The sequence below is a fragment of the Tauraco erythrolophus genome, chromosome 22 (assembly GCF_009769465.1).
Source record: "Tauraco erythrolophus isolate bTauEry1 chromosome 22, bTauEry1.pri, whole genome shotgun sequence".
Classification (NCBI taxonomy): domain Eukaryota; kingdom Metazoa; phylum Chordata; class Aves; order Musophagiformes; family Musophagidae; genus Tauraco; species Tauraco erythrolophus.
In genome coordinates this window covers 8,935,042-8,951,485 of record NC_141486.1, presented here as the reverse complement: position 1 = coordinate 8,951,485, position 16,444 = coordinate 8,935,042, and the positions used below count along the sequence as shown (strand labels likewise).

The 16,444-nt window shown below is 45.2% G+C and overlaps 1 protein-coding gene across 3 annotated transcripts in view; it reads right to left on the bottom strand.

Annotated features, from left to right (window-relative positions):
- The window catches only part of COL5A1 (collagen type V alpha 1 chain), a 155,077-nt gene that overhangs the window by 104,387 nt on the left and 34,246 nt on the right, over positions 1 to 16,444 (bottom strand). For all 3 annotated transcript variants that reach the window (XM_086624974.1, XM_086624975.1, XM_086624977.1), the window contains exons 2-4: positions 13,283 to 13,450; positions 6,969 to 7,182; positions 6,167 to 6,329 (exon numbers count right to left, since the gene is read on the bottom strand). In XM_086624974.1, the coding sequence (XP_086481100.1) occupies positions 6,167 to 6,329; positions 6,969 to 7,182; positions 13,283 to 13,450 (545 nt within the window). The remainder of the gene's footprint in view (positions 1 to 6,166; positions 6,330 to 6,968; positions 7,183 to 13,282; positions 13,451 to 16,444) is intronic.

The window sequence follows — 16,444 nt, the reverse complement described above, 5'->3', positions numbered from 1 at the left end:
AATATCACGTTTGGGGTTTGATTAGGCTGACTGCATCGCTTGGACTCCGGCACAAAAAAATATCTCACTGTTAATTGCAAACCCATCCAGAGGTATAACCTTCCATAACTGTAGACGTTTTCTAGGCAGCATTACTCTTCTAGTTCTGTGATTTAATCCATATGTCTCAAGTGCACCACTTTGCTAAAGAGGATGCCTTAGAAAAAACAAAAGCAGAAGTAGTGACGAGAAAACCAGCAACTAAATGGAAAATTATTAGGAGACTGGGGAAAGCTACAGACATCTTCAATAAAGAGCCCTAATGCTGGCTCGGAACATTTTATTTTCCATCATCTCACACCATGGTATATGCTGATGGTGTAAAACATGGACTCTTCGCACTCCCTGAAAGGCTCTACAGCAAAAGAGGTGAAATCAGATTTGGCAGGGCCAGGAATCCAGGCAGCCAGAACTGCAAATTAGCTTCTTTCAGCAGCCTGCCGAGGTAGGGAAAAATACACAGGAGCATCTATCTGTGGTGCATCTCAGAGAAATTCACATCAGTAAAAAATCCTTATTAATTTACAAAAAAAGGGCTTTTTAAAGGTTAACAAAAACTTACTAAGCATGAGCTCTGCCCAGGTCCTTCCTGACCCTCTGGACTAAGCCCAGATCCCACAGAACATGATGGGTTCAACACCACGCTCATGAGAAGCCTCACTGAGCTCAGCGCAGCCATTAAGGTGCTTCTAGTTTGAGGATTTTTGGGACATTCTTGCTTCTCCTGTAAGCAAATAAACAAACATTCCCTTGTGCTCCGTACCTTGCACCCGCTCTGTTTACACGTGCACAAGAGCCTCGGGCAAACAGGAACAGTGACGAGAGCTGTGCCGAGGCAAGCTTGGGTCTAGATGCAACTCAGTTGAGGCTCCCACTGTACATTTGCACCCATGAGCTGAGAAAGCCTGCAAATATTGTGGTTTCCACCAATCTGGCTTTCCCCAAAGCCTGTTGTACCAGCGGCTCAGCTATTCTGCAGTAGTAGATAGAGGCTGTTTGACACATTAACAGCAGATCTGCCTGCAGAAGGGGAGCCCTGAATCTCTCCATCCTCAAACATCAAAAAACCACCACAACACACACCTATATAAATAAGAACCCTATTTTCATTTGTACATTGTTTACTAAAGCAAAAGCTGTTGATCCAATCTTATAACCACAGAGATGTCTGAGAAAAATAGAGAAACTTTAAAAATAAGAGCATTTTCCAGAGCTGGAAATGCTAGAGCCAAGAGCAGGGGAAAGGAGGGAGAAAACCTTGACGATAGTGAAATGAAATCTGGGATTATCAACCACAGTGATAATTGTTTTTTAAGTGTAAACAAGGCAGAAGATGAAAAGAGTTGGCATTTCAGCCCAAGAGCAATACAGCACCTGAACAGCCCCAATGTCTCGGCTAAGAGCATTGAAGCGTCTATTCTGCTTTGTCTTGTCGCGCCTTGAAACATTCAACAGCCCTAAGAGCACCTCTGGCATCTTGCCCAGGCTTTCTGGCTCACCCCAGCACAAATTGCCTTCCCTCCATTTCTGATGTCTTGATTTCACTAGTGGTCTTCAAACGCACAAAGGAGAAAAGAGAACAAAAAGCACCATCCTTTCAGCATCATCCAAAGCCCAGCAGCACACCGTAGCTCATCCCAAGACAAGCTTTGGCATAAGTTAACAGCAAATACTCTGTCAGCCCTTCACAGTTTCACTGCCTTGGCAGAACGATGCCCAAAGGTGCCCGAGACCCTCTCGCTTTGCACCTTTAGTAGGATTAGGGGAAACCCTCTTGGCTTTACAGTACCAACTAGACCAATGAGACACAGTAATGGTGCTCAGCTCAATAAAATAAGCTTCTCTTGTCTCCAGAGGAGCCAACAGTAAGAGACAAACCTTAAAAAGCAACATACACAAGCACTGAGCTTTTCCACTCATGGGAAAACTAATTTAATCTAAAACAGCAAACCAAACTTGCAATCACTACTCCAAAACATTATTTCTAGAGAGTCAAGACACCAGTTACCTTGTAGGACAATCCCGCAAAATTTTAAACAGATGAACCAAAAATAATTTACATCAAGTGTATTCACTTGTTCCCAGGATATTCTCAGTCTTTACCAAAATCTACTCTTTTTTTAAGCAATGTCCACATTACAGTTTTAACGATGCCAATGCTAGCTCTGCCTGCCAGGTGCTGTACAGCAGAGGCACAGCAGCCTCACACAATAGCCTCTTCCTGACAGATCGGGAGACAAAATGGGATTTTCAGCAGAAATATGGAAGATATCACATATCTGGTAATTTGGCAAGGTCTGGACAAGTTTCATTTTGTTCATCAGCCCATGGCTGTGAATTGCTGGTCTACAGAATAACACTGAGTAGTGAAACAGGACTGGGACACGTGCTATCCCAGAAACCAAACTTCTATGGGAATACAGGAGATGCTTCAAAATACCATTGCAAAGTTCACCTTATCCCTCCCAGGGACAATAACATTTACCTGACACATACAACGTGCAGTACTTTCCACGCATAAAGATCCTCCAGCTGTGGGTTATGGGATTTCTCAGTTCCCTGCTGTATTACAGCTGCTTCCAGGAACTGAAGCACAGCACCAGTGACCTTACTGAGCCAGGACCTGAGCCTTGTTTCAACCCACATTTGCTAAAACAGAACTTCAGCCCAGAGCCAGCTGAACTGCTTTTCTACCAGATCACCACAGCAAACAGCAGGTTGGAAAAGCCAACCCATGGGGAGGTGCCATCCAGATGGTCCTGGGACACGGTGGTCAAACAGATTAAATGCGTTGCACACTACTTTGGCTAAACATGTCAAAGCTTTCTCAGGCTTTGGTTGGGAGAGAGACCATATTCAGCCTGATTGCTCGCCCTGATGGAAGGAGTGGTGAGTTGTGCATGGAGCAGAAATTCCTTGGCAGAAGCATCTTCCAAAGACAATCTCAGATGAAAGCCCAGAGAGCACCCAGATAGCCCCCAGCCGTGGTTGATGGGTACAATACACAACAGAAGCACGTGTATAATGGCCAAGTAAACCCTCAAGCAAGCAACACATTGGTCTGAACTGCTCAACTTACTCTCAGCTCTTCCACCAGGCACAGGCTACCAGGGCTCAGCACAACAGCTGACAGCTCAGCCCTGGGATCAACGTGCTACCAGCAGAGATGGGCTCACGCTTCCAGTTTCTCGTTATCCACACAAGGACTGGTGGGATCCTGCACAAAAAAGTGACTCCCATAACAGCCCACAGCACCAAACGGGCAGCTCCTGCAGTGCATCACCGCAGAGCGGAGGCAGGAGTGGGGCCATCGCATCACCATGGTGTTTTGGAAGGTCTCCCTGGGTTTGGGCAGAAGATGTTTTGCTTTCTGCAAAAGGGACTTTCCCAAACTTCACCCTCTCCCTATTCCTACGCCTAACCATCAGAGGTTTCTAATGTATGTTTAAAAAAAGCACATCAAAAGAAACAGTTAATCCCTCTAAAAAATGAGATACATTCCCATGTCTTCTGACTTCCTTCCAGTGCTGCTGCAGCCACAGGAACACTGTTTACTACAGCCTGTGAGCAGAAAGAAAGTGTTTATCCTTCTCCATGGGCTATTTCTTTTCTCCTTCTCTCCTCTTTCTGCAAAAGGGCCCTTTGCTGTCTCACAACAGCATCCTCGGCCGCAGCTTGAAGCCGGCCGCCACTTCCCAACCCCGGCGCGAGCGCCTGTCCTGACATTTGTAAACTTCTGTTTTGAACAACAGCTCAGCACAAAACTGAACTTGTAACAACCTGGGCTCCAGGTCTGGCCCCGTTCCAAACCTGCCCAGCATTCCCCCAGCCACACAGAGATCCACAGAGCCTCCCAACTAATTGAATTTTAATGAGGGGAAGTCGTTTTTCCACTGGAAGAATGCTGTGCTAGAGAGAAACGTTTTGAAACTCCTCTAACCTTTCCTGCCAGGCTTTTTCTGCAGCGGAGTACGAGCAGGGAAGTCCCCATCCGGGTGCTTGACTGATGAACATGGCCAAGCTGCTTCACTTGTGACCCCAGCTAGACCTGGAGCTTAAATAAGTACAACTTTCAAACCAAAACAAAAAGCATTCAGGGTTTTATTTGATTTCAGTCCTGACAAGGACAATATAAATTCCAATTACTTAGAGCTCTGGCTGAAAACTTAGAGATACATGCTGAAGAACAGTCTGAGCCCTCTCCAGCACGGCCATCCATCCCACTCCCAACTGAGTTATTTTCGTTTCCAGCTAAAGCAACAAACACATAAGAGCCAGGCAACTCCAGGGGTGCAGCAAACACTGGGGAGCAGCTGAGGTGTGCAGAGCAGTTGCCTGCAGGACAGCAGCAGCTTCATCTCATCGTTCTGTGTTCAGTCCCAAAGTTATCAGCTTTCCAGGAACATATAATTTGAACAGTTTACACGCATTTCCCATTGTTCTGAGGCTCCAGTGGAGGCTCTGGTTTCATCCCATCTCCTAAGATCAGAGATGTTCCACAAGCCTTCTGAGCTTGCACCCCTAGATAAGTAGTTTTCAGCAAGAGAACTGGTGCCCACTCCCATGGAAAGGGCTACCAGCAGAGCTGGGAGAGCATTGCCACCCATAAACGTGCGTTCCTTTGCCTGGCAGAGGAATCAGCAGTCCTGAATCCAGGTGAGCACTAAAAGCCACCTGGGAACATCTCAAGCTTCAGAGGCAATTATGAAAACTGTGTTACTTTGCAAAACAAAGTAGTCTAAAGTGCAGGTTTCTTGTCCAGCTTTGATGTGAGACCACCCGCTTCTTTAAGCAGATCTCCTAGATCCCAGCAGCTCCCCAGAAAAGCTCACCACTTTATCTAACACCTCCACTTAATGTACAGCATCTTGTGAGATTGCTGAAATTTTTGGCAGAACATCCAACACTTGAAGGACACTCCAGTGCCCGTTAAACCCAGCTTTTACTTTGCATTTTAATTCTTAAACTTCCCAGGGAATGTCTATTAATTTAATACAATTTAGAGATTCAGCTCTAACTCTGTGTCTGGGATTTTGGCAGCAACCTTCAGTCCATGCATTCTTGCTCTGTTTACAGCAGACCAGCTCCCAGATGTTGGTAATGTTAAACAGACCGGAACCTTCCTTCCGAGAAACAGCGGAATGCAGACGAGAGTTGGCTTCACTACAGCTCTAATTATCCATCGATAGGAGACATTCCCTATCCCTTTGCTAGGTTGGGAGGCCCACGTGATACAGCCCTTCCTCCGCATAAATGCAATAAAAATAAGGAGATAGAGGAGTCAATAGGTCTTAGTTTACACTCTGTTGCACTGGCGCTGATTTTCAGGGAAGCAATTCTAGCTTGCAAGAAAGATCAGAGACAAGCCTCTTGTACACACAAAAGCCTCAGAAGTGCAGCAGACCACAGAAGTTGAGATTGCTAGTCAAATGAATACATTAAAGTAGCTGCTAAACTACAGGAAGAACTTCTACCATATGTACCTTGTCTATAAATAACCCTCTATCTCTCTGCTTAAATCAGAGGAGCTCATGGGAACGTTCCACCCATCACGATTTTGGTTTGCTTTTTAAAAACAGTCGCTGTGTGGGAGGTGACAGGGCTGCCAAACAGGCTGCCAAGGAGAGTCCCCTTATGTCATGGTGCAAGAAACCAAGAATCAACGGCCAAAGCATGGGAAAAGAACTGATTCCTACAGCTCCAGAGTGAACTGTGACTTGCCAGAGCTGCTTTTCTCAACCTTGATTTACTGTCCCTGCAACTTTAAGTCATAAGAGGGATGAATGAAAACCCTGCAAGCTCTTCCCATGCTAAACAAGCTGAGAGCACAAGAGCTACAGACCTACAAAATCCCAGTGCAGAGGCTGGTCTAGAACCCCAGCAAGGGTGTGAAACCAGAGCAGCTCACTCCAACAGGTCATCTGGCCCACTGATTTCATCGTTATTACAGAAAGTATTTACCTTGTTGAAATAAAAGCTTTTAAAAAATTAAGTTACATACAACAGCGTTCTTTTATGCAAAAATCCAATACGGGTTTCAAAAATGAGTTGTAAATACCTTGTCAACCAGAACTCAGCTCACCATCTTTGTGGAATATCTCCAGAGCTGTTCATTGTCATGACTCACCTCAAAGACTTCCTCATCCAATATCCTTGTTCCAAATACAATGATGCCATTGACGTCAATGATAGGATGGTCACTTCGGTCCAAGAACTTGGTTATCTTCTTTTTACAGTCCAAGATCAAGGTGACATTTTTCTTCTGCACACTGATAGCTACTCTGTGCCACCTAGAAGAACACAGTCCACAAATCCATTAAACAGAGCCTTGGGCTTTCAAGAACAAGCTAACGATTGTGTAACAATGAAGCTTTCATAAACTGATGTTCTGCAAACCTTCATGCCAGCCATCACCTGCAAACACATGAAAATCACCCTTGGGCAGACCCTAAAGATTCCATTTGAAACAGAAAGGCTGTATTGACAGATGATGCCACATTCACTTCTCATCCCTCCGAAACAGGTAGAAAAGCATCAGTTTTGGCTTCAAGAAGAGGCAGAGGAAAAAAACTCATACCAATGATACCCTGGCTATCCCCCTTTCCACCCTCTTTATGTCCTGCAAAAGACTCAGTGTGGATTTTATAAGACAAACTGATTTCTTAAGGTCCTTTGCAGCAGAAGTCAACAGTGCTCCTATCTCCACAAGCATCAGACAATTTGCACTGACTGGTATGGAATTCACACTTCTTATATACGCAGTATTTATTCACCAAAGGGCAAAGTTTGAGAACGGGACACTTGCCAGTAGTCAAAGGTGTGTATATACATTTATATATACATGACTCCTATTTTACACAACATTCAACATGCTGGTATTGATATAAACAATGTACTGTTTGTTCCTTCGTGCACAAAATTTCACTTACTTGCCATCTGCTAGGTTAATGCCTCTAAAGAGAGGATAGTCTTCTGGGCCTGGCTTTCCTGTATGGTCTTCATACAGGAATACAGGAGATCTACCCATCTCCACACCAATTTGCTGGATCCCTTGCTCATTGTAAATTGAGATCAAGAAGGACTGACCTCCTTTCTTCGCTTTTACAGTGGTTAGAATGGAGAAGTCCTCTGGGAATGGGGAAGCTGAAGTGGAAAAGCAAAGAGGTTAGTTAGGTTTCCTTGAAAATTAATCCCTACAGAAACAGTCCTGTTGTCTAAGGACCCACGGGGAGACCACCGGCTTATCCCTCCAGATGTACGCACATCAACCCTAAAAATTTATGTTGAGCCGTCTCTTAGTTGTCAGGTGAAGATCTGGCTCTCCCCAAAGCCCACTGCAATATGGAGTTGGGATGGGCTGCAACCCAAAGTAGTCTATCAGCAAAGCCAGTGTAAAGCAGCGTCCCCAGGGGCTACCTGCTCTAACAGCACTTTGAAAACTCAAAAGCAGAACTGAACATCTGAGGATCATTTGCTTATGATCAGAAAGCCTTTTTCCAGCCCTTATTGCAATCTATCACAGAGCCAAAAGCCACCCCACATTTGAACTTGCAAGCAAAGGATGGCAAGGGGTCTACTGTTTTGGGGTGAGACCATAGTGCTGGTGAAACAGAGGTTTTAAAAAAAGCTGTTGGTTTAAATCTATATTATCTGCACCTAACCCGTCCTTCGTCTTCCCTAGAGCTTTTTAGGAGGAGGCAAAAACTTTCCATTTCATATATTGTGAGGTCATCAAATTAACTTAAGATGTCAGAGGGACAGAGGAAATTAAGCATCCCATGCCAGTTAGGCAGACACAATATTCAAGGGTTTTATTTAAGGGAACAGGGAAGTTACGTCAGGTTTTGTCTATTCCAGATGAGAACAGAGCATTCTGTGGCTTTGGCTTTCAGGGTTGGCACAGACAAAATATCTGAAAACAGAAATAAATTTGGCAATCAGTAGGAGACACTAATTTGTCTGCACGTTAAAAAGCATCTAACGGATTTCCTAGCTTTTTCTTCACTCAGGAAAGCCACTGTCTGATCTCAGGTGATTCCTGTCTATTTTTGCAAGGTTTGGAGGATTAAAGCCATTAAATTACAGAGCAGGTACAATGAAGACAGAGGCAACGCTCTGCACAGGGGAAGGGTCAATCCCTTGCAAGGCCAGATGAATAAATGGCAAGTTCCAAGTCAATGTGGGCATCAAGTCACACCCTGTGCAAGGTACAACTCCTCCGTTTGGGTTTTCTCTGCCATTCAGACTGGAAAGATGAGCCCAAACTGAAAAACCTGGCTGCACACCTCCAACAGGACATCTTAAAAACACCAGAAGCATTAGTAAAAGGAGCTTTCTTGATCAAATTATTATTGGAGATGGGACCTATTGAAACAGAGGGTACCCACAGGGCACAACCTCCTCAGATGCTGCATTTCAGCAGCATGAGACTTGCAGGGTCTCTTTCCTTTAAGGTCCAGGCTTTCAGAAAAAAAAAACAAGGATTGCATTGTACAGCTGGGTATCTGCTTGAGAAATCTTAAACCACAGCAGGGCAGAGTTAAGTGGGGCAGCCCCGCCGTGGGCACCACGGTGTGTGTGCTGGGACTGTCTCCGTGTGTGGCAGCCGGTGGTATGCAGGGAAGGGAGTAACACAATGGGTCATTTTTAAACTGCAGAACCGTGGTCATATAAACCACAAAAAACATCCAGCTCAGTGCCCATAAGCTTCAAACAGATTTTCCTTCACCCCTTTAGGCTTTTCTGAGATGGTATCCCAGGGCTGCACAAGGGACTTTGACCCAGGGAAGGGACCAGGAACATGGGAATGGGAAATTCTTCCAACCGCAAACCTAGCAAGTTCAAAGGCAAAGAGGCCATGAGCTCACCACCTTCTCCTCTTCTGCCTGGGAGCTGCTTTAACTTTTATTAACAAACCAGTGTTTAAAATGCATTTAGCTGCCTGGCATGGGGCTGCACCGCCGGGCAGCAGTGGAGGCACAAGCATGGCTACAAACAGCTTGTGCAAACAGAGGACACCGAGGGGGACACCTGAGGATACCTACAGAGACACACACTGTTTGCACCAAGTTAATATCCCTCACCTTAGTTAAATAATATTTAGAAAAAAGCATAAAGCAGTGTTCTGAATAGAGGACTCGCAGGCAGTAATTAAATGCCATGATTACGGCCTGATTTCCCCCTAGGACACAGACCCAGATATTTGGCAGAGGCAGGCATCCGATTATTGTCCCTCCCGTAGGATGCACGGAGCTTTATCTCTCTCCTGCTGTATACAAATCCTCCTGTAGTGCTGAATCAAGACCATACGCCTTCCTGGTTCCAATTACAGGCTACAGTTTTGGGTCTTTTATGTAAAATAGTTCATGTCCAAAATTTCATTATGAATCCACAATACAGTACCTTTCAACTTGGACAAGCTGCCAACTCATTAAAAAGCTGCTTTTAATTTTTTTTTTCATTATTATTAAAATGTCTCCATGGTGATGTGAGTTTCTCAACCCAAATAACCATAATGGATGAATTATAGCTGACATTACTCTGTTACTGCTCTGCTGTCCTGGCAAAATAACAATGCCTTCACTGTCATAGCTAGAAATGACCCAGGCTATTGAATGATGTATGAAAACACATCCACATAGACAGCAATACTAATAAATATATCACAATAAATATATGAAGCACATAGAAATTGACCCAAATCTCCTTAAAGACAATGGAGACACCCCTCCGACAACGGGTTTGGGATTAAGCCCTTATATTCAATTCACTTCTTCAAATGAGCTCACGCTGAGAGATGTTGCACATCCATCTCTTCGCTTAACAGCACTGCACCGATGCCGAGTTTGGCTCAGCATCACCCTCCTACTCCATGGCCAAGTCCTTTCAAATTCACTACATGCAGCCTCCTGCAAGGCAGCAAAGGGTTAAGATCCCAATTCTGCACATAGAGTCATGGAAAAAGCAGAGGATGTTCAGGGTGGGCAAAGATCCCTCCACCCCATGCGCCGATGCCATCAGCTTCACTTGAGCCAACTGCATCTGTGGGATGTCCCACCAGTAGGGTCAGGCTGAGTTTCTTCTTTCCTGAGCACCATGACCAGGGATTAAAGGCTCTTGTGCCATCTCTTGGTCTTCAAAATAGGGACAGCTGGGACCTCTTCTTAACCCTGATCCTGCAGGTGTATCCAAACACAGCCTAAAATAAAGAGCCCTGCTGCTGATCTGAGGAGGACAGGAAAGCTTTAGCTGCTTAACAGTAAAAAAATCAGCCAAAACAATGAGCTGATCCAGTTCCTGACACAAGCACAAAGCAGAGCTGTTGTGTGAGATGGTGTCATTGCTAGAGCCACTTTTCAAAGGAAAACAGCTCTCCAATGGTGTCATCAACTTCTGGCCTTTTTCTGCATCTGGGGAACTCTCAATTTTGGAATGGCTTGTTTTCCTCCGAGATGGCTGTTCAAGCTATTACAGAGATTTCTGAGCTCTTAAATATATATGCAGACACCCACAAGCAGTGTGGAGAATACAGAGTTTGCTAGAAGAATGCAAATGACATTTTGCTGGCTGCCACTGAAAACTTTGCCTTTCTTGCCTCTGCTGGAAGAGCACAGTTTTGCTGGGAAGCAGAACTTATTTAGGGAGCAAGGACAAAGAGCATCTCAGCAGATTTTCTCACTCTTGTGGGCTTGGGAAAAAAAAAACAGACAAGCTTTTACATATATATATTTTGCTTAGCTGGCTGTGGAAGCAGAATGCAAAGCCCATAAAATTACCATCCTAGAAAAGCACCAACTTCTAATTAGCACAAAATATTATGCGCAGTGTACATTTGCCTAGGGTGCTCTATAGCAGAGAGGGAAAGTTATGCTACAACCCACCCATCTGTTAATGTGAAATCATTAAAACCACATTTCCCCAGTACATTGCACTGCAATTTCTTTAACTTCATCTCCCCTCATTCATTTGGTGGTGTGAGCTGAAGTCACATCTAGTACTGAGAAAACATCTATTGATGTGATGAAAAACACTGGGGGTTCTTCACTGTACTCTTCTTTTCCTATTTCCTTAGCAAGCAGCAGAGAAGACTCAATGACTTTGGAAGTCTCCCAAGAGGGACTGAGCTGCTTCGAACATCCCATGGTTGTCCAGATGATGAAGTGATTGAAAAGTTGCTGGATGACATCAAGGAAACACCATCCAGATCTTCTCAGTTAAGGAAGACAGTAAATGCAAGCCAAGAACTCAAAGAGGATGTACAAGTAGCAACACGGGACAAAAGCAAGAAAGCCTCCTACAATGCCGAGCTCTCTGTGACCATGATGCAGCTCTGCATGCTGTCTTGTTGGGTTAACCTTTGACAGAAGCAGTGTCATCCAGTCTCCTTGCTACGTTAAATAGCCAGAATACTCCATCCTTGTTTTTAATATCTTGGGGTCACTGCTGTTTGCTGACTTCCATAACACAAAGGCAACCAGGCAAGATTTCACAGCAGCTACAGAAACTGCTGGAAAGCTCTCAAATCCTCTACAGTTGTATATTCCAAACTGGAAGCATTTCCTTCAAGCACTTCTGAGATTGAAGATACCAGTTGGGCCAAAACTGAGTCATTTTAGATACATGGAAAGAGATTACATGAAAGTGGTTAAACATGCACTGGTTAGGTTGAGCTGATCGTGGCCTTGGAACAGATGAATGGACTCAGGGGCCACTGCAGGGTCCATGCAGTCTGTCCCTGGGATAATTATTCCCCATATCCACAGGCACAATCCTCTGGGACATGAAGGCACAGCCTGGCAGAGGGGTGCAGTTGGGCACATGATGGTACTATGTATAGTCAGAAAGGACTGTCCTGCCCTGGGCACCAATAACAACAAATACATAACAAAATCTGTTCCACACTTCTGCAGACATTGGAACAGGGTTTTAGGCAAAACTGAGCATCTCCTTCACTAAGGATTGACCATGTGATGGTGGGCTACCAGCCCACAGCCCAGGCACAGCTGCTCTCACCCTCATGTCAGGCTCTCAGTTCATATGCAAGACAAGGTATGCTCCTGCTCACCACGGATTAAATATAATTCACCTGCTTATTGTCACAGCAGGATAATAACGAAGTCTGAAAATAACCTTAGTGATAACACGTGCAATGAAGGAAATGCAGGAGCAGAGGATGCATGCACATCAGCAGTCCAGCCTCGGAGCCCTAATTTAAGCCATTGACAGGCTGAGTCTAATAGATACAGTATGTTAATTAAAGCATTGGTAGTGGCATGCCACATTACCTCTGATTTAGCTAATGCATTTTGTATCATTAATTCTCTCACAAACACCAAAGGAGAACACGTGTATCTGCTCTGCTCAAGCCATCTACTGCTTCACGGACAAGTTACACACAGGGTCTTTCTGCCTCATTGCTAAACTTCCTCAGCAAAGGCACTTTTCTCACCAAGCCAAGGAAGTCCTACATCCCCGCACTCCCCCAGGTAATACAGCAGCGCTCCGGTGCGGCTTTGGAAGGCAGACTTCTGATGGTGACTACATGTTCAAGACTGCAGCTCTCAGGCAGCAAGTAGTTTGGATCCGTGCATCCAGTCTTTTTACAAGCACATTTTACTCTACAGTAGCAATTATTCCTTGACCTGAAAAATTAGTAAATTCCAGTACATCTTCAGTGGCAAATAAAATGGTCAGTAGCCCGCATGCTCTTCAAGGGTTTTGTGAACTCCTGCATCTTAGTGGCTCTCTCTAATGAGCCTCCAATTTCTTCAAACAACTTTCCTTGAGACATCTGTTCTTGTGGGACAGTGTTATTTTTATATGGTGATTATTTGTGTTATGGGACACCACAGCCGCAGAATAAGACCCTACTGTGCTTGGCACTCCACAAACACAGAACAAAACACGGTCGGTGTTTCTTTGCATCTTCCAAGTCTCTCTCCCCAGCTGGATGTCACTGTGTGATAATGAGACAGTAGAAACTTTCTAATATAGCAGAGAACAGATGTAGACATGGGCCATATCTTCTGTAGTGCAACCCATCACCACGTGCAAACGCAATGATAGAACAACAACTTACTGCAATGTTGTTTAAGCTCCCTGAAACAGCAGAATCACTCCCTGCCAAGGTAGCATGCAAACACCCTCTGAAATGAAGGAATTATGCAGTGCCCTATATGTGCCTGCAGAATCTAAGACAAGGATCAGATATTTCCATGTGACAAACGAAAAGCTGCGGACTCACCAGGATACAGCTGCTTTGTCGGTGCACTAAGCTGAGCATCTTTTGTTACCCTATAAGCAACATCTGCTTCTTTTGAAGATCTTCTGCTTGTGCAAAACCCTGTTGTTTTTGTTATACCATCAGGTAAATTATGAAAATCTAACACCTTCAAGAGGTCTGCAGGTTCAGCTGTAAAGAGAAAAGGAGAAAACGAGAATTAGCAGGCAATAAAGACTGTCACTTGCATAGATCCAAGTAATTTTTAGCCTACCTCACAAACATCATTCATCACAATCTTAAAATCAGATGAAATATGTTTTCAATGCATCTGCAAATACAATGTTAATACCAACTTCAAAGCTAGAACATTGTTCTGCTGGTCAGAGACACTAATTCAATGCAGAGAGGAACAGCTGATCAGCTGTCTGCATGAGGGTAGAATGGAGAATATATTACCTTATTAACTATAGTAGTTATATTTTCTGGATGTCTTCACCCAATCTCCATCATTCAAGCACATCCCAAAGACTAGGCGTTAGACAAGAAATTCATGATCTGAGAGAAAGGCTTTAAATCAAGAAGCTGCCATCGCATTTAAGAAAAAAGAATGGAAATGTTTGCATAAGTTGGTTGATCCAAAAGGTTGTTTTGAAGCAAATACTTGAGTAAGCTTCCCCAAGCTTTTACATACACCATGCAAAACAACCACATGTAAAGTCACACTAGCTGGGATAACAGGTAAACCCACAGCCATGCCTCGGCAGGAAAAAGTGAGGCAGAGCAGCATCCCATCACAGTGCTTTGCCACTCACGAACTGTTGGTGCTGTGGGCAGGTTGGACCCTGGCAGGGTTTGTGCACAGCATCTAACCCTGCCCAGGGTGAAGGCAGGTGGCACGGGGCAGAGATGCAGGAAAATCCACTTCAGGAAGCCAAGTGCCCCTCCTGGGTAACAGCCCAGGCCCAGGCAAGTCTTCCATCCTGGCCAGGCATAGGCTGCAGCCACAACAGTGCCCCATTCGTCATCCCTGTCCCTCTCCTTTGGACAGGGCAGCACCCGGGGATGCCTCAGAGCAAGCTGCATGGGCATTTCGACTAGTGACACAAAGCAAAAGGCTTCTTTCCTTAAGAGCCCTCCTCAACCACATCCCATTAGACTGATATCCCAACTGAGGCTCTCGCTGCTGCAGACATTGAACTAGTTAATGGGGAGCACTTGTCTCATATCCAGCACTCCCCACACCAAAGTTGGGTCTGGTTTACCTCCAGATGTTCAGGTCTTTGGAACATTGATTAAGTAATGCAAGTGATATGTCTCATTAACTTCCTAATGTGGTCTTGCTCATGTCAGGAGAGATGGTGTCTCCAAAAGTGGAATAACCAGACCCAACTTTAAACACTTAAATTATTTTGAATTTTGACTTGCTACTTGGAGCAAAACACTGTCAGAAAGATGAACCACCCAACTCAGCAAAACCCCAGCAGTGCCCAAAGCAAATGTCTGCACAACAGCTTCATTTAGCCTTGTCTGGACAATGTATCACAGCTGTACTCTTTTGCCACTTGATCCATTATTTTCCCTGAAGAGTGGTATTATTCAGATCAAAGACAGCCACACATTAGATAGTCTGATGTCTGCAATGATACCCAGGACAAACCCTCCGGGCTGGCTGTCCCAGCTGCCATCAGGATACCAGGGCATCTCACCACACTGCATGGCCAAGGCTGCAAAGCTCATTTCCAACACCCAGAATGACCAAAAACATCCCAACTGCATTCAGGAAGGTGCACAGCATCGCTGCTACTGCAAAAAAAGGACAGACCTCCCAAAGGGCAGGAAAACACAGGAAAAAAGACCTTGCAAGGGAAAAAATAAAAATTGGTCTCATGTCGGGATTAAGTCTGTTACTAGAAAGAGCAGAGAGGAAAGCAAAGGAGAGGATTTGCAAGGGATGCACCATACGCAACCGGCTCTGTCCATGGGGAAGGGCCACGGTGTGCGTGTCGGCGCTGAACGCAATAAACAGCCCAGCAATGGAAAGAAATAGCAGGAACAGATCTCTTACAATAGAAAAAGGTTTGGTTACCAAGTCGATCAGCCTAATATTTGCATGGAAAATTCATGTACATTGTTAGGCAGTTTTTAAAAAGTTTCCACAACCCTGAGAAGTTGGGCCCTCAATGAGAGATTACAAACACATGGCAAAGCCAAGTCAAGGCTGCGGATAATAAAGCGGCTGAGCACGCCTGGCCCCAGCAGCACACAGCTGCTGCTTCCTCAGCTCTCCTCTTCTTCTTAGGCAGTGTATGGGTGTCACATCCAAGCTGTCCGTGCCACCTGGATCTTCCCACTGCCTTTAACCATGCTTCATTTCATACAGAAATATCTGCAAACATACAACCCAAGCTGCCTTTAAAGCTGCTGAAATTACAATGCAACTCCAGCTCTGCTTCCAGTTACCTCCCTGTGCTCCAAGAGATTCACATCAGCCAGCTCCCTAAGCTGCCTCCAACATTTATTTAGGGAGGAGAAGGAGGGGGAAAAAAGGCAAAGGCAAGGGGGAGGGGATGTGAATTCCAGACTCCTGACATCAGCCCGATCCCCAACCGGGGAATGGAGCCCGGCTCACAGCGTGGCCATCCCGCAGAGCGGCCACAGCACGGAAGAACCCACCGTCCGAAAGACAAACATGACAAAAAACACCACAGTAACATGTGGACATATCTCCTTCGGCCAGAAGACCGGCTGACTGCAGAGCCAGGCGTGGCCATCTCATAGGAAAGAAGCGTACGGTGCTGGACGAGTTAAATGCTGCTCACTGTCATGATTTATAGCTAAAATTGTGCAGTGTATTGGCAGGAAGGAAGCGTGACATGAAAACAGCAGATTCCACCAGCTCTATACATTAACAGAACGATACCACTTGCAAGCCAAAAGCTCCTGAAGCCATTACAGCAAGGTGATGGGCAATCAATGGAGCTGGACCTCCTGCAGAAGCAACTGGCCATGAGCAGGCAGCAGGCTCGGTGCTTCAGCCCCTGCTCGGAGCCCTCTGAGCAACCCCCACCTACCATCAGCACCCAGTGCTGTACTTCTCATTTGTAAAAGATGATTCCAGCACCCCACCTGCCTCCCCGTGCTGCTGCGAGCCTCCAAACACAACGTGCAATTTATCTTTGTTTT